This window comes from Aythya marila (genome assembly GCF_965140915.1).
Source record: "Aythya marila genome assembly, chromosome: 7".
In the NCBI taxonomy this organism is placed as follows: domain Eukaryota; kingdom Metazoa; phylum Chordata; class Aves; order Anseriformes; family Anatidae; genus Aythya; species Aythya marila.
In genome coordinates this window covers 5,805,221-5,832,328 of record NC_139048.1, presented here as the reverse complement: position 1 = coordinate 5,832,328, position 27,108 = coordinate 5,805,221, and the positions used below count along the sequence as shown (strand labels likewise).

General features: G+C 39.2%; 1 protein-coding gene across 2 annotated transcripts in view; it reads left to right on the top strand.

Moving 5' to 3' along the window:
- INPP5F (inositol polyphosphate-5-phosphatase F) overlaps nucleotides 1–27,108 on the top strand; it is a 39,025-nt gene that overhangs the window by 8,365 nt on the left and 3,552 nt on the right. Inside the window, exons 2-18 of one of the 2 annotated variants that reach the window (XM_082765181.1) lie at nucleotides 5,948–6,028; nucleotides 12,449–12,585; nucleotides 13,306–13,434; nucleotides 14,156–14,323; nucleotides 14,614–14,670; nucleotides 15,717–15,915; nucleotides 16,654–16,833; nucleotides 17,119–17,186; nucleotides 17,616–17,740; nucleotides 19,016–19,093; nucleotides 19,805–19,925; nucleotides 21,933–22,061; nucleotides 23,575–23,692; nucleotides 24,202–24,400; nucleotides 25,227–25,298; nucleotides 25,399–25,472; nucleotides 26,298–26,426. In XM_082765181.1, coding sequence (XP_082621307.1) covers nucleotides 5,948–6,028; nucleotides 12,449–12,585; nucleotides 13,306–13,434; nucleotides 14,156–14,323; nucleotides 14,614–14,670; nucleotides 15,717–15,915; nucleotides 16,654–16,833; nucleotides 17,119–17,186; nucleotides 17,616–17,740; nucleotides 19,016–19,093; nucleotides 19,805–19,925; nucleotides 21,933–22,061; nucleotides 23,575–23,692; nucleotides 24,202–24,400; nucleotides 25,227–25,298; nucleotides 25,399–25,472; nucleotides 26,298–26,426 — 2,064 coding nt within the window. Of the gene's footprint in view, nucleotides 1–5,947; nucleotides 6,029–12,448; nucleotides 12,586–13,305; nucleotides 13,435–14,155; nucleotides 14,324–14,613; nucleotides 14,671–15,716; nucleotides 15,916–16,653; nucleotides 16,834–17,118; nucleotides 17,187–17,615; nucleotides 17,741–19,015; nucleotides 19,094–19,804; nucleotides 19,926–21,932; nucleotides 22,062–23,574; nucleotides 23,693–24,201; nucleotides 24,401–25,226; nucleotides 25,299–25,398; nucleotides 25,473–26,297; nucleotides 26,427–27,108 lie in introns of those variants that run through there. The other variant, XM_082765182.1, reaches the window with a different exon arrangement.

The window sequence follows — 27,108 nt, the reverse complement described above, 5'->3', positions numbered from 1 at the left end:
CTTGCTCTTTTGAAGAAGTTTTGCTGTGATGAGATTAGAGCTGCGTTATATGCCCCCGTTCCCACTGCTGTAAATCTTGTCACTGTCCGACCTGAATTGAACTCGAATTGTTCCTGTTCATCCGGTCCAATGTTGAGATAGTTGAGGAAAGCGTCCAAGGAAGCTGAATGTCTGTTTCACTTAGACACAGGCCGGATGGATGCATGCTCTGTGGCGTGCTGGCTCCACCGTAGGAGCACATGCACTCTGTAAAAAACAAAACAAAAAAACTTGCATCGAGTTGCTGTTTGGCAAGTGTGCTTCCAATCCTTAGGGGCTGGAGGATGAACAGGCTCGAAGGTGGAGTAGCAAGGAGAAGACTAGTGGGGATTTTTTTTTTTAAATCCTCTGAGTTTAAGCTAGCTGTGGGTTTTTAAAGATGGGGGGAATGGGGATCAGTGGTGATCGGATTTCTCTGTTTAGAGGAGCACTTCAATTCCAAGCGATTGAGGGCTCTCAAGTCTCCCATGCAGACTGAGCAAGCTGTGTAAATGAAAAGTTAAAGATAATTAAACAAATTACCCCTTCAGCTAGCCACCCGTTTCAAGGATTGGGCTGGAAAATAAGCAAATAAATAAGGATAATACTTCATGACCATTAGGTGCTAGTAGTTGTAAGACTAAGTGTGTTAATGTTCCTCCATCTTTCTGCAATTACAGTAGATTAAACATGAATTTAGGAGTCTGTGCTAGAAAGAACTTAATTAGCCTAAGATTGCTTGGCAAAGTAGCACTTGGAGTCTTTTGTCTTGTAGGAAATACTTTGTGCTCTTAAGTCTTCCCAGTTAACTTGTAATCTTTTAATCCTGGCTAATATTTCGGAACACTATTCAAAGATGAACTGGGACTTGAAAGCGGAGTTGGTTCCCTTTGAAAAGTCATAAGGGCACAGTAGCGCTAATAATGAAGGCTTGTGGTTGTCTTTGATCTGAAGCAGCCAGAACTTAAAGGGGAAAACTTCAACTCTATTAAAATTGTTGTTTTTGTTTTTTTTTTTTCTGGAAGTTTACTTTTCAGAGGTCAAGTATTATATTAGCAGAGCTGGAAAATTGACTTTGAACACGTACAATAGGTTGCTTCTGCGCTTTCTCTTTTTATATGGAAATGTCTTTTGTTTGCGTTGGATGCTGAGAAGGCTGTAGGTAAGAATTCATAAACAGTGTGCAGGTTTGGATGGTTTTGTCTATATCCAGCCTGTGTTTGTTTATAAATACGCGTTTATAAGCAGTCCATGTTTATATAGATACATATAAACTGAGCTTGAAGTTCTGGGACGTTCAGTCAATTTTTATACAGAGCTCACTGACAGGAAACGCTTCCCAGCTGAGGTCCTGAAGCTCCTGGGGGTTTGAGGAAGACAAGGAGAACGGCCCCCGAGTTACAGCAAAATTGGCTGATAAACGGCTATTGCTCTTTGAATCGGAGCTGGCAGCAGTAAGGGCTGGGTCAAAGTGATTCCAAATCAAATCTTTTTTTCTTCCTGCCTCCTTAACATCTCCAGACTTGCCTGTAGTCACAGCATGAAGCTGGTGGTGAATCCCAAAGCAGCATGTTCCCTTGTCAGGGCTTGTGCCTGACCTGGGAGCGACGCTGCTGGGGGAAGAATGGCCAAAGGGCTGGAAAGCGCTTTTGGCTTTTGACCATCTTGCGAGTTGCTTTGTACCACCCTTCCCAGGATCACACTTGTGTAAACACAACCGGGTAAAGGAGCTTTATCTGGTGCTGCTGGTAAGTTCGGAGGGCTGGTGATGGAAGTAATCACATCAAAGCTGGTTTTGTTCCCTGCTTGTGGCGGAAGCCCTGGTGTGCTGCGATTGCGATTCCAATGCACTCGCTGTGAAGCAACTGTGTGCTCCCTGACTGCTCATCTTAGATGGCAATCAGAAGAAAAAAAAAAAAGGCAATTTTTTTCCAAATAGCTTGAATTTAGTTAGTTGGGAAAGGGAGGGAATGGGAAATCCCTTCCTTTGGGACAGAAACTTGCTGTGCAAGCATGTACCTCAAAGTTTTAAGAGCATGTGGTCTATCAGACCCTGGCAAGTCTTTAAATTAAAACCTCCACAGGGCATGATGATCTCCCCAAGGAGGAGAGTTTCCAACTCTTTGTTTGGAGTGCAGTGGCTACTTTGGCATCGTGTCTAACAAGCACGGTGCCCTGAGAAGTCTGTTGGATGATGCTGGGTTGCAGTTTCAGGTTGATCAGTCTTTATTCCTGGCTGGCTGTGTTTGAAGGGATTGCTAGATTTCTAGCATGGCATCTGTAGGAAGACAAGTGGAAAGCAAAAGCAACTATTGAGCAATTACATTTGAAATTTCTCAAAGCACTTTTTTTTTTGTGTGTGTGTGTGCAGGGAATAGTCCAGTGTGTGCTTTTATGGAGCCTTGTGGTAGTTAATGCTCACTGATAGGTATTTCTTCTTTTTAAAAAAGAAAATTCAAACTTGCAGTTGTGTAGCTTCAGCATTCATCAGTCAAACATAGCTAAATGCCTTTTCTGTATACTATCAGAAGATTTTAACTGAGGATTTTCTTTTTTTTTCTTCTGTGGTTATTTTCCTCCTTGGCTTTAGAAAGATCTAGAGCTCTTTTGCAACATGTATCACTGTCCAGCAACTTAAATTTTGCCGTATTTTACAGTTATTCTAATCTTGTAGACTTCCACTTAATTTTTTGGATCGAAATGTATTTGCAGTTGTTGCACAGCCATGTAACCTTCAGTCCTTAAAATTATGAGCAAAGATGATGGCTAAAGATACGGTGGCTGCCAGGATTGCTGGGCAGGGGATTAAATTATGGCAAACAGTCCTGAGTGATTTCACAGCACTGAGCAGAGGTCTGAGAGCTGCTTTTGCTGCAACGGAGTAAGCAGGACTGCACTAAACACGAAAGCCTGTATTTTTTGGGGGGCAGGGTAGTGGGACTAGAGAAAACAATCCTTTTATGTTGGTTCATCCACCTTCTGGTTCCAGAGCATGCTTCCTAGAGCAAGAGGTTCCTGTGGCTGAATACTTGAATTGTTTTTATTCAGCATGATTGGCGTTGGCTCTGAGGCAAGAGAGGGCTACCGAGCAGGAAATGGAGCTATAACTGGTAACCAAGTTCTAATCAGAATGTCAAACCTAGATGTGTTTTATTTAACAAAACCCACTTTGACCCGCTTGCTTCTGTGCTGTCACACATCCTTTCCTATACAAAGTTCTCTAGAAATACTGGTTAAAAAAAAAAAAAAAAAAAGCGATACTTGCCAAACAAAGTGTGATTCTGCAGTTGGTATTTTTCCACAGCCTCCAGGCATCTCTGCTGTGAGGCTTCTTCACATCTAGATTTTCACTGGATGCTGGAAGAAAAAACCCAAACACGTTAATATCCACCGATGTCCGTGACGGAGAGTTTACCTGCTACGTCCTGCCTTCCCCCAGGAGCATCTTCTGGAAACAGCTGTCGCTGTTGGGAGCTTGATATCTCTTATCTCACGAGCAATACTGCCCAGCTGGTCAATCTGCATTTGCCTTTTGAACTCTTAGCATAACATTAGGATTTAACTCCAGAGAGCTCCTCTTTTTGCAAAGCTCGTCTGTGCTTTAAGTGAACTGAGGAGTCAGGGGGCAGAGTCAGTTCTCACCTTCTCTGCTGCTAGGGAGAAGTATTCCTGCAGACGTCTTGGATGTAGCATATGATTAAGTTGAGGGCTACCTATGTCAAAGTAAACAGCAAAAAATATGGAAAAGTTTCAAAAATACTCTTTTTTACAGTCCCTATTACAGTTTCTTTATGCCCTTTCATATGGGCAAGTCTGAATTATCTTTTCCTTATATCTGCAACTAAAACTAGATCTTGGTTTCCCCCACCCCCTCCCCTTTCTGTAAGCTGCTAGAACGAAACCTCACTTGCCATCCAGGGCTTTCCCACTAATCTTGCCATAGCAGGAAATGAATGGTTTAGAGAGACTTAGGCCCTGTTCGGATTATTAGTTTTGTAGTTACAGTAAACCTGCACTGCTTTGAAGTCTTCTGAAGTCTGGCCTTTTTTTTTGCTGCTCGGTTTGCCTGGTTTGGAGCTCTCACGGTGGAAGGTGAATGATGAAGAGAACTGCAGGTACCAAAGACAGCAAGAAGTAGGTGATGTTTGAAACAGTACAGCTCTAGAAGGTTCCTGGGGCAAAGATGGCTCGGGGTGGTGTCAGTGAGCTGGGAAGAAGGTGGAAGACTTGAGAGCAGGGAAAGCTTTTTGTGTTCCTCTTTCCTGTAGGCTTGGTGCTGATTTCCACTCAGCGTAAGGATGCTCTGGCGTGTTATTTGGGCTGAAGCTCAGGCTGCCTTTGAGCACGCTTTGTATAAGCACAAGGTTTTTGGCAAACAGGTACAAGATGAATTGTACCCTCAGGCTTCTCTAAGTACTAAATCAAACTGTTCATGCTGTCCCTTATTTCCTTGTGCTCATCTACTTCAGTCTTCTCAGAAACTTAACCAAGTGATGGCGTGATCCCCTCTTACAGGAGGCTCTGTGCTAACTGTTTGCAGTGCTCTCTTACAGTGAAGCAGGAAGAACCTGGAGTTTCCCTGCAGGGGTCTCGCATGAGATGGCACAGCCTGGTTACACACACTGGCAGGAGCTCTGTGCTGCCTCCTGCAAACCTCCTCTGGTAAATTTTGCTACTGTGCACACTGTGTTCAGACAGACAAGAAGGAACAATGTGAAACTCCTTTTAAATGAGTGCAGTTTAGGTCTATTCTGACCTCTGTGTCTCGTTTCAATGTCTTTCATGATGAAATTAAGCTGAAAGCATGGAATTCTTGGAATAGCAGAGTCTGAATTGCAAATAAGTTGCACGGAGAACATGTGTCTGAAAATCAGTGTTTAACAACTTACTGTCAGGTGTATGTAAGTTGGTGATTGTACTCCATATCTTAGGGTATTGTGTGAGTCTGTTCCTCAGACCGTCTGTCTGTTTACCCTGGGAGATGACATCTGGACTAGTGAAACACTTTAGTTGGAGAATTCTGCCTCCTTTGGAACCAGTGAGGTTTGGCAGATAATAACAAACATCTTGTCCTTCTTGGTATGGGACAACCTCGCATACACGGGCATTAATTGCTTTTAATGATTCTCTTTCGTTTAAGATTTACTTCTGATTTTTTTCCACATTCTTGAACTTTTAGTACACTCCTATTCGAAACTCGTACTGACTATTGGCGGTGGGTACTCTGACCACAAGAGGCTTTTCGTGCTAATACTGACTTACGTGATGGTTTGATTCCTGTTGAGAGGAGAACCTTTCACAGATGGTGGAGCTGATAGTGTTGCCTTCCTGCTTGCTCTCACACTTCTTGTGGTTCACTAGAACTCATTACTAGTAGGAGAACTGGAGACCATAAACCTTGGTGTACTTCAGTATTGTTCTGTGCAGTTGTGAGACTTCTTTAACAAAAGACACTGTACCCTTGTGTATCTGTAAACATAAGAAGATGTGAAGCTAATAGTAACTGGGTGAATATAAGGGAGCTGGGACTGAAAGTTAACATCTGGTCTTCTTAGAGCTACATTAGCAGCTTAATGACCTGTATTTAATTTCACTATAACCATGTAAAATTTCAATTAAGTTACAAATTCCAGTGGATATTAGGAGAATTAACCCTCCTTTAAACTGAATTATGTAGCCCCAAATGCTCTTATAGTGATTTCCTGAAATAACCAGAAGGGATATGGCTCTAAATAGGAACAAATCATTTGGTCAGCTAATTAAAATGGCAAATTGGTAGCAAGCAAAAACTGAACAGCATATGCAACTTATTTTGTTGTGGGAATCATGGCATGCTTTCCACTCTCTGCTTGGGGAAAGTAGCGAGAATGGCCTGTATTGGATTGATCGTCCTGCTGAGTTCACCACAAAATATGTTCTCTTTTTCCAGCTACTGATCTTCTCTTGGCTTGGAACCCCATTTGTCTGGGCCTGGTGGAGGGAGTCATCGGTAAAGTTCAGCTTCATACAGGTACGTGTTCTTTCTTTTTGATGCTGCTAATGCACTTTGGGTTAGGGTCAGTGATACTGTAAATAAAACTGTAGCTGAAATGGATGATGTAACGTTCTTTGCAGTGGTGGTGTAAGCCAACTCCATAAATTTGCCAGTGTTTATATTATAGCTGTGCTTTGCAAATCCCTCTTCTTTCCAGTGCATGCATTCTGGTTTGTCGTTGTCTGATTAAAAGATGGAGAACTGTGCTCACAAATCATGCAAGTCTGTTCCCTGAAGTCCTGTCTGAGGCTCCGTGTGAGATGCACCCACTTGTAGTTTTGCACTTTTTTTTCAATAATGCTTTCAAGCTTTTTTGTTATTTGTAGGGCACTGTGCAGCAACTAACAATGCAAGTATTCACAGAAGTCAGGTTTTCAGATATCGAGAATTAAGGTCTTAAGAATGATTATCACCTTGGTGGATCACTGTTCGAAAGTAAAAGGAACATTCAGAGACTTCTTCGTTAAATAGGGATATTGTAAGACGTAGCTGTAAAATAAAAGCAGAAATAGAATGTATTGTGGTTCATATTAAGCCTGTCTTTAACTGATTCTAAATAACTTTTTTCAGTAAAATAAAGTCAATCTCTTTGCTTTAGTCAGCTGTAAATTCCTGTAGCCAAAATAAATACCTGTTCTGGTATATACCAGCTTTTATCTATAAGGGGACTCTTATTACCAATAGGGCTCTAGATGTCTCTTTATGGGCAGCTTTTCTACCTGTCAGTAAACTCTGTTCATTTACTGGGTGCTGGTCTTTTTGTAAGTGCTTAAGCCCTACGTCTCACGTGGTGCCTGGCTGGATTATCGGTACAGGTAGGGTCTGAAGGGGTACCAGGAAGGGTTAAGTGCTGAAATGGATCAGATGTTTGTGGCACGTCACACACACAAACAGCTCAGTCAAGGTGGTAGTGGCACATTAACAACAGAGAAGGAAGGAAAATGGGGACTGCTGTACCCCTGAATATGACGGATCGAGTTCTGGGAATAGTTGGCTCCATAGTCACTGTAACCCCTAGGTCTTGCTTCTGAGAGAATAGTTTAGAGCCCATCTCTTTTCATAAGCCTATGATTGCTTTCCCTTTCCAGCTGCATCACTTATCTTTGAATTTCACATGATGTTTGTCTGTCCTCCTTCCGTCGATCTATTCAATCACCCTTTCTGATCTGATGATATGAAACGGTTCAGACTCTGCACTTCTCTGACACTTTCCTTCTCATCCAGGCCGTCTGAGCTGTTCAGCATGTCCTGTCCATAACAAATGGATGAATGATGGCTGAGCTCCAGCAATGACCTTTTTCTGCTGTGGGAAAATGCTCCATGCTTGCTTGTAACATGTTTGTGTTTGTTAACCAAGCATTTAGCTCCACAAAGGCCTCCCCCTTCTCCCTAGGAAGCCTCCTATAAAAGCATTTGAAGGGGGAGACCTTGTTTTCAAATACTTTCTGGAAGTTCTCCTGTGTCATGGCAACTGAATGTCCCTGCTTGTGTGCTTACTGGGAGGCGCTTCTGCTTATGGAAGCTGAGCTAAAACTCCCCAGCATGTGACCTTTGAACAAGTGCCAGCCTGCTGCTGTCAGGTAAATCAAGGTTATCAGGTAATAAGCCCGATACTGCTCTTCTTTCCTTATGTCCTTCACAGCGACTGTATCAGTTATGCTCATCCAGGCGCTTCATTTGCTTGTTGCTTAGGCCAGTGCTAGCGTTTTGTGTCTTTGCCTTGTTCAGGTAGCACATCACAAACCACTTACAGACCTTCCATCCTGTGCATCTTGCTGAGGCATTTAGTGATGCAGCTGTCCTGTAGACAAATGTTCATTCTCTGTCACTTCAGTGAGAGATAAGTCTGTAGTTATTTATCTGTAATCTTTTGCTGAAGCCTCTTGGTCCCCTGCATCTGCTGACAGTTCCTAAAAATTGTCTTCATTGGGTTGCAGCCCAAGTGAGAGGGCTGACTGAGGTGGCTTTCATAGCTAGTCCTAAACCTATTCATGTCGATGAACTCTTGCTTGCTTATTTTGAAGTGCAGTTTTATGTAATCCTCTAGCTGAGTCATCTAACACTGTAACAGTAACCTGTCTTCATTACTTATTCGTGTATCAATCTTTGTCACCTGGAAACTTTATCAGCAAGAGTTGTATAAATATTTAACAGAGCTGGACCATTATCTCCATACTTGGTAAGAGGACTGGGCTGTGGAAGCTGGATGAGATACTTCTTTTTCCCCAGACCTCGTATGTGTCAACAGGAACAGGAGGACTTGTTGCTCTGATTTTTTCCACTTTTCTTCCCCCCCTCCCTTCCTTTCCTGGACTATAAGGATCAGAAAACTTATTTTGAAGCTCTTCTGGCTAACTAGTCCTGTTTGGGCTTGTTCTGCTCAGCATCTTGTCGACTGATACTGGAAACTTTAAGTATTAAAATTGCTACCAGTGTGCTCAAACTGTCACGAAGCTCATATGCACTTTATCTTGGACATAGATCCTTATGTATTGTTGAAAGATTTGCTCAATGCAAGCATCCTGGAATAGTCCTAAGATGACCTTGAAATAACCAGATTGACTACAGGGGCATTCTTGATTTAGCACTGGCAGTTGCCAAATTGCTGTAACTAGGGATGTGGTTTGATATGCTCTTAATCTTGCTGGTTCTGTTGCTGACCCAGCACAGGAGAATTTGTAGAAAAGCTCTTTTGGCAGGGGAGCAGTCTTGTGAGAAACTAGCTAGCCAATATTGCATGTTTTTCTAATTCTGTAAAGAATTTTTTTTACCCAAGAGGATCAGTTGTACATCTGGACACAATTGCACGCTCATTTCTGAGATGAATTTCTACCGAAGGTATCTTTTGGTTCTTCCCCAGCTGTCAAGTTCCTAAAACAAATTTTTCTGGGGGGGACAGACCTATGATGGAATACTTGAAGGCTAGGATATGGGCTCTTACCCTCTGTTGGCCCATCCCAAGATGACAAGTAAGAAAGTGTGGGGTAAAAATAGGAATACAAAGGGGAAAGAACTTTAGGATGTGTCATGAGGACAACTTACTGAAATACAACATTGCTTGCTTTCTTGGTATAGAGACACAGAGTAGTCTCTGCATGTGCTTGCCCCTATATGGAAAGAACATCTCTTGCATAACCATGGTCTCCATTAAAGAGTATTAATCTTATGTTTTGTGATATATACATACAAAATATAAGGATAGCCATTCAATTGCCTTTAGTTGAGATTCCAATAAGTAACTAAAATGAGCTTTTGTTAAAATTTAGTTACTACTTTACCCTCTAAAATAGTAATGGTAGCCTGAAATCAAATTCTCAGTTGAGATTTTCTGACTTGCTTTAGCAATTTTGATTTCCCTTCACTTTGTTAGAAGAGCTTTGGCTTTTAATTACTGAGGTTCCTGCAGGTAGTATCGTTTGCTGGTTCAGGTGCACTTCTTTAGTGGTGTAAGTTCCCATGCAGAAGTTCTAATCAGTTATTAGAGACTACTTAGTGAGTTAATGAAATGTCGAGGTGCCAGAGTATGCTCAGTATAATAATCCTGTATATCTAATTATAACCAAGGCTGGATTTCTTAGCCAGTGCCAGCCAAATTCCACTGAACTCCTCTGTTGCAACCACACGTTTTTCTGTTCTGTGGTCAAAATGCATTTTAATGTCTGTGCTCTTAGCATGGGAAAAAACACAAAACCACTGGTTAATTAAGACCCGGGTTAAACACTGATGGCAAGTTTCCACAGACTCTACACAGAAGGGAAGCGAAATTTTTCCTTCCCTATCTGCAGGAAAGGAAAGCCCTTTCTGTTAGCATGCCACTGGATCTTGATAGAAACAATAAGTGGTTCACTATCTAAAATCTCTTCTAGGAAGTGCAACTGCTGCTGTCTCTAACTTCATCTAATCAACAACTTAAGACACTTGCTTTGCTTTCATCTAAATTCCTTGAACAAACAAAAATAAGAAGATGGTACCATAGTAATTCTTGGCTAGAATCAAAATACTTGCAAAAAACATAATTTATAGCAAACTTAAGCAGTTGAAGACAAGTTATTGCAAGAAAAAGGTACTTGGGAGAACTAAATGGTAGATTGTTTGGGAAATTTTAGAAAATAGCCTAAATGGCAGTGATGTGCTGACAGTAAAGCTGAATTCCAGGTTCAGGGAGAAACAAGAGGTGATGGTTTACTTAAATACAGTGCTTTAAATCAGTTGTTGCCACCTGCTCTGCCACAGTTCATAAAACAGTGAAACAACAACAACAAAACTTTACCTTTAGATGGATGACTTAAAATGTGCAATCTTCTGGAATGAGGTGGAGCGGTGGATCTCCTGTGTGTACCACACCTCCTACGTTGGGCAGGCAGTAAGCAGTCTTTTTCCCTTAAAAAAACAAGTTTGACAGAACTACTTTTTTAACTGCAGAAGCACAAACTCTGGCAGATTCAGTCATCTAGATGTTGTTGGCAATTACAATAAGCTTTTATGGCCGTTGTTGAAGCTTTTACTTCAGGGTATATTTTATCTGAATAATTACTTTTGGACTGTTTCTTTTGATCTGCCAGGAAACTCCTGTTTTCTTTCAACATTCTTTGGCTCTGGCTATAAGACAAATGGAGTTTTGAAACGAATGCCAAGATGACGGAGTCCTTTTTTTCCTTTTTTTTTTTTTTTTTTAAAAAAAAAAAAGGCACTCAAAGGGTACAGAACTCACTTGACTGTACTAAGTTCTTGTTTACTGCTAGCAGGGCTTGTTAATATAAGGCACTTCACTTTTTTTGGGTAATGGTGTCATACTGATTATTTTGCTTGAGCTCTAGATGGTGTATCCTTTCTTGAAAAAAATCTGCTTGTTTGTTGAAATACCGATCTCCTCCTGGGTGTGTGTTGTGTGGCTAACTTTCTGTAGGTGGGAACAAATGAGACTAGAACTGCACAGCAAGGCTGTCTGGGTGCTCGACTTGCTGCCCTCCTGTTAAGCCTGGATTGAGTTGGGTTTCCAAAGCCCTGATTATTGCACAGGAAAACCTAGACCACCTTTTTAGATGAAGGGATAGAGACCTTGATCTGCTGCTGGGGTTTTTGACATTTCAGTTTCGACATTATAGCTGGTGCTTCTTGAAGATGATGGCATCCTGAGATCCCTCCCAGCCAAAATTCTCTCATCCTGCAGAGATCATGATTTTGATGCTGTGTTCAGGCAGCAGTGCTGGGCTCCTCTTAGAAGACTGCATAAATTAAACAAATGGTGCATGACTTCCCCCTTTTCTCTCTCCCTCTTCCCTTTTGGGAACAGCCTCTGGTTGTCACAGCACGTTTGTAATTCTGTGACTTTTAGAAGCTGCTTGGTGCCCTGTGTAGTACGCGTGTCGCTCTACTAAAGATAATGGTAAAGAATTGAAGTACTGACTGTAGATGCACTGCTGTGCATCACCACAGTGAATATTGTCTTTATATAAACAAACTTGCTTAAACACTTTGTCAGCGTTGGGCAGAAATGTTGAAGATTTAATTGGAAAGATGCTCACAGCTTCGAAGCTTAAATTCTATGCTGAAAATATATTGAGAAAATATCCTGGCTTTCCTTACGTTACAGGATGTGCAGAAATGTGTTGAAGAAATTGAAGGCTAAGAAGCTGTTTGGAATTTATTGAGCAAGGAAAACAAGCTTTGCATTTGCTGCAAAGCCTCTAAATAGACTTTTCAAAAGCTAGATACAGTATTTCAAAGCATAACACGTGATACAAGCTGCTACCACAAGTATGGAAGCATATTCAATTTACCATAGCAAGCTTTTAATGCTTCTGTAGGACTTCCTCTGTTAAACTCTGACTTCTCCTCAGTTAGGAGAACTAGTGAGCTTGTCTTTAAAACTTTCTGTACCTCTTCCATCTCTTAACAGACCTTTTGCTTTGACTCTTAATATCCCAGCATACCACTAGCCTGCTGATTCAGCCGAGGAAACCAAAGTACTGTTACCTGTGGCTGGCCTCTGTTGCTGTTTGCTGTACAACAGAAGGTGCAAAGGGAAAATCACAGCTTGCTGCCTGGTGATCCCTGCCTATTCTTTTCAAGTTGTACCACGGTTTGTGATAGTACATTCCACTGTGTGTGCATCATCCTAGAGACAGCCTAATTGCTGTAGATGAAGCAGTGATGGCTTTACCTTTAATGGGTAATTCTATGAAAATGTCTATCTTTTAGGTAGAGTAAATATGTTTTTTTTTGGTTTTGTTATTGTAATGCCACAATAGTGAAACAGGGCAGCAGCAAATCATCATTCACTGGACTTTTCTGGTCAAATAGCTTCTGGCAGGGGTTTTGCACTGGGAGAAAAATTTCTGACCGATTAGTTAAAGCAAATGACTTCACAGTAAGCCTCTATTAATCTTTCTTCAGATTTGCCGTGGTGGCTACTTCTAATTCGTCAGAAAGCATTGATTGGCAAACTTCCAGGGGACCATGAGGTGTACAAAATAACAAAGATCGCAGTGATTCCCCTTTCTGAAACAGAACCTCAGGATCTGGAATTGGAGGTATGACTATCTTTAATAAATCATGATTTTTTCCCCTTTTTTTCAGTGAAATATAAATGTGAAGAGTAGATTAAATACATGCCTCCTTGTGGCGTATGTGGAAATGTTAAACATTTTTTTTAAATGCTGCTTTGATTTTAAAAATGTTTATTTGAAATAGCAAGATGTGCTGGGGAGGGAAACTAGGATAAAATGATGTCCACATTTAATTGAAAACTCATTATAAAATTTGTTCTTGGGATATATATTTTTAAATTACTGTAATTGAGCACACTTCATGTGCGCTTTTTGCAGAGAAAAGCTGTCATATCTATCTCCTCTGAATCAGGAGGGCATATGTTTTTTTTTAAGGATGCTCTTGATTTTATCCTGTTTTGGGATATTAATTCTGTAACTTGGCTTCAAAGCCAAAAGAGAATTGTTAAAGGAAAAACATCATGAGTGAATAATACTGACTGACTTTAAAGGCTTGGTGGTAAGTGGAGGTGGGTCTGGATACTCATCTCACCTCAAACTGAGGCAGACAAGCAACCAAAGGGGAAAATGGCTTTTATAAAAGGAAGAGGAGAGAATTGTGCTCTAGATGGAAACCTGTATGCTCTCCCTGTGTTTCAGAGAATCTTCCCTAGGTTTGTGGACTTTGTAGACTTTCATTAGTTTCCTTGAATTTTCTAGAGGCTATTTAAATTTTGGCTTTAATTCAATATCATTATTGCTCAGCTTTGTAAAAAACATCACTTTGGGATAAACAAGCCAGAGAAGATTACACAGTCCCCAGATGACTCAAAATTTCTGCTGAAGACTCTTACTCAAATTAAATCCAATGTGTCTGCTCCAAATAAAAAGAAGGTAAAGTTTTTACTTTTTTTTTTTTTTTCTCCTTTCAAAATACTTGTTTAATAATTAGAATGTTAAGGTGGGTGGGTGATCAAGTGGAGCAGTAAGACCTGGAAAGAAAACCAGTAAGTCTGGAATGTGCAACTACCTTGTTTTGAAGTTCAATTTCATTTTTCATTACTTCACTGTTGCTTTTATATGTTTTTTTTTTCCATTTTGAAATTGTGTAATTGCTGAGTAACTGCCAACAGAACACCTTCCTAGGATTTGTTTCTAGTGAGGTTCTAAACTTCTGCAAGTTGTTCCACATATGCATCTCTTGTCAGAAAGACAAAGTTTGGCACACAGTTTCTCATACTTTTATTACTATCTTGAAAAAAAACAAATGCTTTAGATACCATGGTTTGGATATGAAAGTTTAAAGAATATTAAAATTAGAGCAGGTAGATGCAGTATTTTAGTTTAGAAAACCATACAGTTTGGAAGCTTTTCTGAGCCAACATTCAAGCAGCATGTTTGAGTCTGAGTGCTCTGGATGTCCTTCCTGATAAAAGTACTTTGGTGATATATGATATTAACGAAGATGCTTGCACTTGTGTTAATCTCTGCTAGGAATTTTAAGATCTTGTTCCTCAAAGAGAACTCATGAGGTTAGAAGTAGGTTTTGGCAAATGTGGCTAGAATCCTTTTTAGTAAAAGGAAGACATAAGGCATTAATTTTTTTTTTTTTCAGATTAAAGAAAGCAAAGAGAAAGAGAGGCTGGAGAAAAGACTATTGGAGGAGTTGTTCAAAATGTTCATGGATTCAGATTCTTTTTACTACAGCCTTACCTATGACCTAACAAATTCTGTGCAGAGACAGAGTGCGTGTGAGAAAACTGACTTGTCCCTGTGGCGAAAAGTAAGTGTTCTTCATTGTTGACCAGCACACCTAAAACATGCGTGGTCCAAATTGGACTGGTCACATTCTCTGATAGTACAGTATGAAGATCTTGCCCTGTTACTGGCTTCAGAGCATGGGAGTGAAGTGTCCAGCAGTGTGTTTTGAGCTGAACTGTCATAGTCAAAAGTAGTGAACTCTACACTTGGATTTGCAGTTGCTCTGAATAACGTTGGTGGTTTTACCAGAGAGGTTTCCAAATATTAACGTAAAATGTTTCAAAAAACAAAATCCCCTTGTTTTTTAAACAGGTTGATGACAGATTCTTTTGGAACAAACACATGATTGAAGATCTCATCATCACTGATGTGAGTCGTGTTTTTAACAATAGCTGTGCTTTATATGTACTGTTCATTTGTTTTAGTTGAAATGTTTACTTAAAGCCTCATAGAGTTTACTTAAAAACCTGTTTAGCAGACAGGTCATGATCAGGGCTGTACCTTCTGCCGCTGACTTCCTGGGCAGCTCAGGTTCCCTTCTTCCCCCTCCCAAACCTTTGGCAGCCTTTTAGTCAGTCTGCATTCACTACTAATGAGCAAACTAAACTGTAAAGAGTTATTAAAATATAGTAATGCAAAGTAACTTCATATACAATATGCCAGTTTGTACTGATTTCTGAAGGCAAGCTTAAGATCTATTTATCTTTGAAGTAAATTTTCACTGAAGAGAGCTGATTACTTGATAAGGAGGAAATGCCAGAAAGGGAACTAACTCTGAATTCCAAAATTTTGTTATGTGAAACAATCACAGAATGGTTTTTGTCTTCTGAAGTGAAGAATACTGTTGTCTTTTTTTCCCCCTTGGGCAGAGCAGCGGATCGGCATACAGTAGTGTAGAACCAGTCACCATGAACTTCAGTTTAGAGTAGATAAAGTATCTTCCTGTCTGACGGGTGCATAAGAATGGTTGTTGTATGTCTCTTAGTTTTTTGTTCATTGTATGATCTCACTTGATTCTGAATTAAACCCCTAGGTAAATGACTGAGATTTTAAGTACTAAATATGAAGTTAGGCCAACTCCTAGGATCTTTAAAAGATTACACTAGACACCTTGCATTATGCCCTATATCTTTCTCTTTCATTAATGGATTCTTGCTTTGCTTTGTTTCATTTCCATGGGGGTTGGGGGAACAAAACCTTAAGTTGCTTTCTGTCTTACTCCTGATTTAAAAGCCCTACAACTAATGGAGGGAAAGATGCTTGTACCTTTTACAGAAATAAGAGAAGGATATGGCAGAAATTTCTTTAAAACGTGAAAGGCATGTGAAGCAACTGCTTCTAAATGTGGGAAATAGCAGAAATAATTGTAGGTAATATGAAACCAACAGGAGCATAAATTTTTTTATAACCTTCAGAATACTGAAGTGGACTTCTGGATTATACCCATCATACAAGGATTTGTGCAAATTGAAGAACTTGTAGTAAACTATAGTGAGTCTTCTGATGATGAGAAGAGCAGTCCTGAAACTCCCCCTCAGGAATCAACTTGTGTAGATGACATTCATCCAACATTTCTGGTGGCACTTATTTCACGGCGGAGTCGGCACAGAGCTGGTAAGGAAATGTAAAGGATGAGGATTTTTCTTAAGTACTGGAGAGGGATGCCTGAGGTAAAACTTCAGTGCTGTGCTGTTCAGCAGATGAACAGCTCTTGTCAAAGTAGGCACTACAGCCTGCCTGCTTATGCGAGAACAGTTACTAAAACTGAGCTTCACAAGCTTCCTCTTGTGCACTGAATGTATCCTTGGAAATGATAGTTCCAAGATGAATTTCCATCTTTGCAAAGAACACTGATTAGGACCTTGCATATGACTGTCCTGATGTGACATTTCAGGCCTGAAATAGGCCTGGCCTTCTTTTCTGTAAAATGTATATATCTTCTTGGGCTGTTTCTGGGAGCTTATTATGAGAAGTTGAGCATCTGTCTGTAAAGATAGGCTTTAGGTTCATGGAAAACATGAAAGCAAACAGTAAAGTAAAGCTTCCTGCTGAGCTTGAGGGGACAGGGAGTAATGCAGCCTTTGGGGTGGATCAGAGTGGACCATTTGTGACCCGGCAGTGCCAATAAACTGCTTGGCCCTGGCAACTGACTTTCTACTGTATGTAGTATGTCAGTAAATAAAAGTTCATGTAGTCAACATACGTTTGGGGAATTAGAATAAGATTAAAGAAACTTTTATCATTGATCATGGATTTTGGCAGGAGTGCTCTCGTGTTCAGAAGTTACGAAAGTTACCCATCTTTAAGACTAATAATTAAATGTGAATTGGTCGTTATTCTTGTTTCTCCTAGGAATGCGGTACAAGCGAAGAGGTGTTGATAAAAATGGAAACGTGGCAAATTACGTTGAGACAGAGCAACTGATTCACGTTCATAACCACACTCTTTCTTTTGTGCAAACAAGAGGCTCTGTGCCTGTCTTCTGGAGCCAAGTTGGATATAGATACAACCCACGGCCCCGACTGGACAAGAGTAAGTGTTGCAGCAGCGTGCTTAAAGATCCGTTCCCTCTCTCCACCCTGTTATGCACTCAAAAGTGAACTTTTTAAGAATGTCTTTTCAAGTAAACTATAGTAGTAGAACAATGCTGAAGTTGATTGAAGTGATGAAAGACCATAAAAGTAATTCTGTAGAAGCTCTCTCTAGGTACTTAAAGCAGAGCTGTCTTTTTGAAGAGCGTAAGTTTGGGTATCTGGTACTTCAAACAGAATTTGTTGCTAACAGCCTGTTTCTGTCTAACACTGCTCTGCCTTGTAGGTGAAAATGAAACAGTGTCCTGTTTTCGTGCGCATTTTGAAGAACAGCTGAAAAATTACAAAAAGCAGGTGAGGGCTACATGATAGTCATCGTACAAAAGTGCAGGGGATGAAAGTTGGGGTTTTCAGTTTTCCTTGGTATTGCTGATCTGGGTTGGTGGCTTTAATTATTTTTTGAGAAGCTTGGTTTTAGACATCTGGAAGGATTGTGTGTTAAAATCTTACAGAGTTTCTCAAGTAACTCTGGACTGTGGTAACTTACAAAGACGTTTAAGCCCCACTCTTGTATACCTGTCCTAGCAGTTCGTGGCTTCTTTGTGCTAACATTCAGATAACTTCTAGAGCTTATTTGATCTCAAGTGCAACCTATCAAAGACCATAAAACTTCCTCAGGGTTACCTACAAATCTTTTTTTTAACTTTTGTACTCTTTATTACATGGTATCAGCAAGTCATGTTCTGGGGGATAACAAGTGTTAATTGTTTACATTTTTGACAGGTTATTATTAATTTAGTGGATCAGACAGGCAGAGAGAAGATTATTGGAGATGCTTACCTTAAACAAGTTCTTCTGTACAACAATGCAAATTTGACTTATGTTTCATTTGACTTTCATGAGCACTGGTAAGAAACCTTTTTAAAATGTTGCTTTTCATTTTTATTTGGTATGGGAGGAGGGTAAGGAGGAGAAAGCCACTATTTCTGCATGAAGGTTTCTTCTAAATAGGAAAAATATCTTTTGTAAAGTAAAACAACGTAAAAAGTTTAAGTTGGCATAAACAAACATTGCTTTTTTCTTGACTTTGTACCCAATCTCTGTTAAATTTACACTTATTTATTAGGCAAAGCTTAAAAGTTGCTGTACCTTTTTAAGCAAGACCTTCCTTACCATGCTATGAATGTCCATCTGTGTAACCTGCTTTTCAAATAGTGTAGCATTCTGCCCTTACGAACAGCTTATAGTAAAGAATTCTGTTCCTTTTGCTTCTTTTCTGGAAGAACCCATCAGATGTTTAAAGAATTCTGGTGCTGTGTTCCATGATAAAAAATATACTGGATTTTACTTGAATCCAGTATAAATAGCTGCTGTTTTCATGACTCCGCTCTGGCATGCTCTAGTGCAGTGTTCACATGCCCAAGCATGTGAATTGTCACACAGGCGTGTGTTTCCCCTGCCTTCCTCTAGCAGACTGCAGTTGTAGACAAATACGAAATCTAAAAATTATGTTTTAATATTCATTTCCTAACTTAATATAGGCTCAGGATCTGTCCTGAAGAAGTGTTATGGACCCAGTGTGTCACTGGCAGATACTGTCTGAAATGGGGGAAAGGGAAAACCCTCAAAATACTTATGACCTTTAAGAGAATCCTTTTCTGTAAGGACATCCTGGGTTGATTTGCAACTTTACTAACATGAGCTTTCACTTTTGTTTGCTTACTCTTCTCCCAAGAAGTGCTGTAGCAAGGACTGTTTTCACACTGAGCATGAGTGAGTAGGGAACAATACTGAAAATACAGGATTTGGCAGGGGTGGGGGAAGGATGTCTGTAGGTGTGTTAGTACCATAGGATCATCGGTAAAGCAGGGCAGGCTATCTCAATTTCATTTCATAGTGGTTATTTTTGCTGACTCTGCATAAAATGAGTACAGAATGTTCCATGTTCCTGAATAGTTGCACACTTGTTACTCCTAATAGATTCAGGAATGCTGAATCTCTTGCCTTGGTTTTAGGTATTAAGTTGTTTAAAATAGTTCTGAATTTTAGCTGCTGTTTAAAGTTTGTCAGAATATCTGTCTCTCCCACTTAGCCAAACCCCTGTCATTATTTTGTATTACTTGTAATAACAGAATTTCACCGAACTTAGTTTGAACTAAAGTAGAGATCTTTCTCTATTTCAGCCGAGGAATGAAGTTTGAAAATGTTCAAACACTGACTGATGCCATTCATGATATTATTCTTGACATGAAGTGGTGTTGGTAGGTACTTTACTGTTTTCAGACTTGTATGAAATATTTTTTTTTTTGGGGGGGGGGAAATTACCTGTTTAGAAGCCTTGACTTTGTCATAACTGTATGTTTTGGTGTCAAGCATTTGCATTGGAGTTTTTGCATTTAGTGTTCTGAAGTGTTGCTGTTTACAGACCTACCAGCAAAAATTTTCACATTGCTTGAGGTTTGCTGCCTTTAATATTCTTAGGGCTGCTTATATTAAATGGGCATCACTCTGTATTTGATCCAAAGGCCCTATAACTACTCTTTGAAAACAGTAGGCATTTTTGATCTTTAGTTTATATTAAAGTTTGTGCATTTTGACATGAGGATGGCTGCAGACTTCCATTAGCTACAGTGTATTGTTCAATGTTTTCCAAGTGAAATATTGCTGCCACTAGGTTGCTTTGTGTTTCGAAGTTAATTTCCTTCTCTTGAAAGTTGGTATTATGTATGAATTGAATTTAACACCTGATGGCATACCATATCAAGTTTATAGCCTAAATAGGATGTGTTTGGGTATGTAGTCTAAACTAATGAGATGTGGACTTGAGGAACGATAAGTGAGAAAAAGGGTACCTAATCCTGTGTGACATGTAGCTGAGTTGAGTGAAACTAAATTGTATTCTGAATATAAGACTTCCTGCTGTCTGTAGAAGCTGGTACATTACCCTGCTTTTGCTCTTTTTCTGTTGAAAGGGTTGATCAAGCTGGCGTGATTTGTAAACAGGAAGGGATCTTTCGAGTTAACTGCATGGACTGCCTGGATCGTACCAACGTAGTACAGGCTGCTATTGCAAGAGTGGTCATGGAACAGCAGGCATGTACAAATAATGTCTTTTAAGTATTGAATACCTCCTCAGAATTCACAGGGAAGTTTTTGTTACTGAATACAGATAAACTTCTACTGGATACTGAGAAACCTCTACTGGAAAGGGTTGCTGCAAACTAGGAGCCTTGAAGCGGCAAATAACACATAGTGCTAAATTAACTTGAAATCATTCTAAAACAGTGATTTTCTTCACTAGTCTCCTTCTTCAGAGAAGAAAGGACTATCTGTCCACATCTTGAGACGTCTCTTGTTTTGATTTAGTCATTTTAATTTAAGCTGTGCAGTAAAAAAAAAAATCACTCCCCCAAATGAAATGTTTAATGACTAAAATCCAACTTTAAGTTGGATGCTATTTTAGCTACTTCTGAGTGAAATACTATGGTGCAACACATAGGGAGATTTGTTGTCTCCCTCCATGAAGAAGAACGGGAGTCTGTTCGTGCAGTAAGTATCAGATAGCTGACCATCTTCCCTCCCCTCCTTCCTGCCCCAGTATTTTTTTTTTTAATGCAGAAGCTCAGTGATGAATATTCTTTTTCTTGAAAGGATGTCTGTAATACCTTGTAATAGTAGTTGTAAATAAAACATTGAAGCTTCAGTTACAGCCCAGCCCACATGAACAAACCTGGCTATACATAGGGTGAAGGCTAGAAGATGAGGTGGGCCTTCTGTAAGGATGAAGAATGAATGGTTCTTACCATTGTATCTGGCAGTTACTATTTGCAGATAACAGGACGAGCACTTGCCGTAAAGAATATTTGGGGTTGGAGTGGGATCAGCAATCTATAGTCATCTTAGACTAGGTTAGTTTCTATCTTCATTACCTCTGCAAACTCAAAGACCCTGTTTTTAAACTCAGAATTACACAGATTGTTGTGGAGAGGACTTTGTTAATCAATGTTATAGTATTAGTTCATGATGTGCTGTGTCATTTTCAAATTAAATCCAAAGTACTTCAGAATCAATTCATGCTGGAGAAGTGCCCCAGGCTTTGGAAGATGATTGATGTGGAGTAGTTATGATTACAAGTATCTTGCCTTTTTGTTTCCTAGCAGCTATAGGACTTGTTTTATGTCAGCTGGGAATGTAACAGGGTTTTCAAAGTCAATGAACAGCTTTGTATCATTTTTCATTTAACTTGCAAATATGCTTGAGCACTTCATGTTATAAGCTATAAATTAAGGTTTGCTATTCTATCCCTGCAGTGCGCCTAACACTTAGTGACTACACTGCAGTTATGTGTGGTAATATTGACTTCAGAATGGGACACTGCAGCTTAAACCAATTTAGTGTGTGGGAAAAGACCTCAGTTTGTATTATACCAGAGACTTATCATGGAAAAACCTTAAGTACTGTTTGTTCCGGAGACTAAGATATCTGGCTTTCAGTATCAGCGTTAAACAGTAATGGTCCAAAATACACAAGCACTAATTATAAACACAGCATACAAATTTGCTAGGAAGGTTTTCTTCTGGGGCAAGATGAATTTGGAGCGACTGCATTGGCTTTAGTGTCTGCAAACAGGAGATCAAGTCTTCATGGTGTGTTCTTTTCTTATAACTGGAAAGAGATTCCACTTTATTTCCAGACCTTTGTTATGAATGCCCTTGCAATACAAGGCGTTAACTTGTTTAACCTGTTACCTCTGTTAAAGTTCTGTGACATCTGTTCTTTTGGGAGTTTCTCAGAGGAAAAGATGCTTCCTGTATCTTGAGTAACTAACTTACTTCAGTTAAGTCTTGTGAAGATTGACTTCTACACTGGCCTCAGCAGTAATATGAAGTATGGGTGATTCTTTTGGTGTGATGTTTCATGATGAATCACGAATTCATTATTAACAGTGAATTTAATCTGAGAAATGAGAAGGTTGGGCTTCTTATTCAGACCATATAAAATTTAACATTGAAATATTTAAGTGTTCTTTTTTTAATCAAGCTCTGATACTGAGAATGGCTTTATCTGGAACTGTGTATTAATAAGTATGTCAAATTCTAGCTCAAAAAACTGGGTGTGATGCCACCAGAACAGCCTTTGCCGGTGAAATGCAACAGAATCTACCAGATAATCTGGGCAAACAATGGAGATGCCATAAGCAGGCAGTATGCTGGCACAGCAGCCTTGAAGGTAAGGGGTAAAGAGTTGTCTATCTTGATACTGAACAGTGAGCTGTTAGAGTTCTACCTCCACTGGAGAATTTTCTTATGCAAGAACAGCCAAATGTTCTGCTTGTTTTCATCTCGGACACCTGTGTGGCCTTTCAGCAGAAGAACATTTTGTATCGTGCTTGGTGTGAAATGGGAAAGACTTGAGTGTCTGGGTGTCCTCTGTCACCGCTGGCTGTAGCATAATGTTATTCTGGTAGCTTCACATCCAGATAAAAAAAAAAAAAAAAAAGCATAGCTGAGCTAAGTTTGTTTTATATCAAGCATTACCTCAGTGCTTACATTTAAATAGTCATAGAACATTTAAGCACAGTTTTTACAGTACTTCAAAATATTCTGAAGGAGTAATTATATTAATTAGAAGATACTAGAGATACTATTTTTTTTAATTAAAGGCTTTTCTTAATTAGTTGCAATATGGTCTATCTAACAAGATCAGAATCAGGCATGGAATTTCTTCCTGTCTACTCTTTGTGGCTTCTCATCTCTGGTGAAAAGCCATAGAATTTGAGCTACTTTGTGTGTTCTGGTGGGACAATTCCTGGTACCTGGTGCTAGAGAAAACCTATGCAGTGGAAATCCTTAAATCTCTTTTAAAAATTGTTTCCTGAACTTTGGTTTGTTTACTTACTACATTAGTGTCTTTAAAATGATCAAAGCCAGCCTGATGCTTTTGTCTTATTGCAAGTATTTGGCTAATTCTGGAGCACAGAACTCAATTTGTAAACTTAAATTTTCAGTTCTTCTGCTTAGAGATCTCTCTGCTCACTACTGAGGTTAATGTTTTAATTGCAACGTCTTTCAAATTAACTGAAATACACTTGAAATGTTCATAGTAATAGTTAGCATGGTTTTTAAAACTATTCTATGCCAGTGTTCAGAGTGTCTCTGAAAGTAGTTGGAATCCTCTAATGGAGTGTGGCCACCAAAACTGCTTTTTACTCAAATTCTAGATCACAGAAGGCCTAGAAACTTCTGTTCCTGAGGCTATGTGGATTTGTATTGTCTTCCAGTTTGTTGTGCTTGTCTTGCTTTAGTAGTAGAAGCAAAAAAGATGCAAAGCCTTTTCAGTAAGCTCCAGTCTTATGTTGTTCCAATAGTGTTCTTTTTTGGTAAAGGACAAAATTTTTTGAGGTATTTGAGAATCCCAAAGTGATGTCTTGAAAGTTCAGCTTTAATGTTATCCAGATTTATCCAAATCCTACTTTTCATTATGACTATGTGCATTCATGGTCTAAGATTCTGTGCTGAGTTAAATACTGTTAAATACAGTTAAATACTGTTTTTTTTGTTTTTTTTTTGTTTTTTTTTTTTTTTGAAGAACACTCATTTTCAACCTGAATATGGAAATAGTTACTTGAACACTATTTCTGAGTTGTCATCTATTCAGTTCGGAGTGTCAGAATGCCAAAGCTTTTTAGCTGAGACTGCTTCAAAGTTGTGTGTGTGCATGACTTGCATGTTCTGTGTAACAGGGTGACTTCACAAGAACTGGTGAAAGGAAGCTGGCAGGGGTAATGAAGGATGGAGTCAATTCTGCAAACAGATATTACCTGAATCGTTTCAGGGATGCTTATAGGCAAGCAGTCATAGGTAAGAATAAAACTTCAACTAAGCCAGATCACTGTACTTAAAAGTCTATTTAAAATTATCTTGGCTTTATCTTTGACTGCTTTTTCGAAGTGCTCTGGGTGTATTTAATGTTCGTTTCTGTGCAGTGGACACCATATGGCACAGACGTTTACCATTTGGAGATTAAACATCACTCACTGCATATAATTCCACTGAACTGTAAATCACTGTAGAATTTGTTCCTAACTTAATTAATTTTAGCATTAATTGCCCTGTAACATCTCTTAAAGGTCAAGTTTATGTTGGAAAGGTTTCGTATTTGGAGATACTTGAAAAATAGTTAATCTTTCTGAATCAAATGCTGCCTGAAATTAAAAACTTAGTAGGTAAAACCTTGTCTTCTATCAATAAAAAATACAGCCCCGCATTTTAAGAACTACTTAGAAGGAATTTACAAAACATTTAACAGATTATTGTATATCACTGAACTGTTGGCAGCTTCTTACTGGTACCTTGTGTGTTTTATCTAGATTTGATGCAAGGTATCCCTGTAACGGAGGATCTGTACTCCATCTTCACAAAAGAGAAAGAGCATGAAGCCCTGCACAAGGAGAACCTGAGAAGCCACCAGGAATTGGTTAGCCAGCTGTTGCAGAGCTACATGAAACTGCTGCTACCAGATGATGAAAAATTCCATGGAGGATGGGCACTCATCGACTGTGACCCAAGGTTTGTTGAATAATCATCCCTGATCAGCTGCTACTGTGACATATCTTAATTACTTCTGACATGTTAAATGATTTTGATAGCTGAAATGTTAAACAGTAAATGGACAGCTCTGTAGAATGACAGTCGTTGAAGAGATTGAGTCGTTGTAATTGTACAAGTAAAGGTCCTGTAAACATGTGATTCATCCCAAATGCCATAAAAATGGTGCGTGCTGGAGTTCTTGTGAGAAATCACCTGGTTATGCAGTTGATATTACCAAATTCTAGTAGGTATCATGAAGAACACTTTTAACTGCCCTTAGTTCTAAAAAGGGCTGTTTGACGAGCTGCTTTTTTTCCTGTTACTGCTTTATAGAGAACGTGTAATGTGACTTGCAAGTCATATTGGATCAGATTAAGGATCACACTAAATTCTTGTGTAATGAATGGGTAGTAGGAAAGCCTAGATGTCTCTTCATCAAAGTAGAGAACAAACTCTAATTTCATTGTCTCCTTATCAAGTTCAAAGTATTCTAATGTGTAATAGAAAAACAGCAGATCTTTTACAGGTGAAACTTGAGCATCTAAAATATCAGCACAGGATTCTATGGTAGCTATTCACAGCACAGACTCGTCTCCTGGATTGACTCTGAAATCTTTCCCCGTTTCTCTGTTAATATTTTAATAGGTTGTGGGTTTTTTATTTTTGTATCTGCTGCTGACCTATTTGAGCTACCTCCAGGTTTAAGAATTAACTGTGAAAGTGAGTCCCCGAAATACACTGGAGATCCACTATGTTTGTGGAAGTAAAAACTTTCTCCCATGTATTTATTTATTTTTCTCCTTAGTCTCATTGATGCCACTCATAAAGACGTGGATGTTCTGCTGTTACTTTCGAACTCTGCCTACTACGTTGCCTAGTAAGTTTCCAATTTCTCTTACTCTGTGTAGCTTCCTTTTACTAGCTTTGTTATAGATTAGTAAGAGTGTTAAACTCTGCTTCTTTTTTTTTTTTTCTAGTTATGACGATGAAATTGACAAAGTGAATCAGTACCAAAGGTTAAGCCTTGAAGCTTTGGAAAAAATAGAAATAGGTAAGAATCTAAGCACGTGTTTCTCGAATGCTCTTAACGATAGCTCTCCCAGTTATTCAAAGCATCCTTCAGATACATTGGAACAGCAAACCTTACTTGGCCTCCTGTGTAATCCACCCTACTTAGAGTTGTGCTGTCTGATAAGATACCAGTCTAGGCCCTGTCTTCTGGTACTGCTCAAAATGTAAGCTTTGATCAATGGTAGGGCTCTTAAAAACAAACCAAACAAACAAAACCCAAAGCCTTTCACTATGTATGTGCTGTTCCCAGCAGTTAATTGGACAAGTCTGCCTCGCTTGTGTATTGTGGATGTCCACACCACATCGTGACTCACAGACAGAAGTTGAAACAGCGAGGCCAAATACCATTAAAAAACAAATTCCCCTCACACACAATGTAATGATACATATTCCTTGCAGTGCACTGAAGAGTTGAAGTGCTTGATTTAAATCTCTATATCTGTATTGCTTCTACTTGGTAAAAACATAGTAACTTTCTTTTAATCTTCTCAGAAATGCTTCCTAGAGCATGGGATGGAATAGATACGGAATTTTTCTTCTACCTGAAAGTATGACTTGTAATAAACAGTCAGGCTGGTGGATTATAACACATACAAAGTCCAGTTGCTTTTTGAAAGTAATTGATGGCTTAGTTATTGTGGAAAGTTTCATTTTAAAATGCTTGTGCTATTCAAAGAAAACATGAAGCTTAGCCTTTTCGGCATAAAGAAAAACTTGCTTAGACATTTAGCTGTAGTCTCTGCAATAGTTTAATTTTTTTCAGTGCTTAGTTCAAAAACATTTCTAACTTCCTGATTTTTCTCAGGTCCCGAGCCTACTCTCTTTGGCAAACCCAAGTTCTCGTGCATGAGGCTGCATTACAAATACAAGGAAACAAGTGGATATTTTCACACACTTAGAGCTGTGGTACGCAACCCAGAAGAAGATGGAAAAGGTTTGTTTCATGTTTAAGAGCTTTACATATGAAAGGATATTCATTATACCCATATGTTTCTCTAGAAAACACTTCCATAGTTCTTAAAATAACTTATGAAGGAGGCAACTTGTAGTGTAACCAGCTTCTCTGCTAGCAGGAAGAAAATTGTATGTGGCTTCCTGTGCAAATGCTAAGCTGTCTCTCTCTTAACATAAAGAAAAGTAAGCATCAGATGTGGTTTTAAAGCAATGCTTCCATCGAGAATGAGCACAACTGGTTTTGAAGTAATGAAAATCTAGACATAAGGATAAAAGGCTTAAAACTATCTCCTAATGAGTAGAAGAAATTGATTTAGTTAATGAAATCAGAATCTAGAAATGTTCTTGTTTCTTGTTTAACTACATTAAATGAATGCTAATAGGGAAAAACATCACTCTTTACCTGGAGCATTGTTTTGTCAGCAAGAATCAGAATAAATATAATTGTGTTCCTTTGGCACACGTATCATGGCAGTGATTCACATACACCTAGTATCTGGGGTTCAAGGAGAGTCTTTTCTTTCTTTTAAGCTTATTTGTAAGCTTTAAATCAGAGTTGCAACTTGGGCATGACTACTCCAGAGGGTGTGTGGGGGGGAAAGAATAATGTAATGAAGGTGAAAAGAAATGGGTCTAACTTCAGATTTTGGAATGTGAGGTTT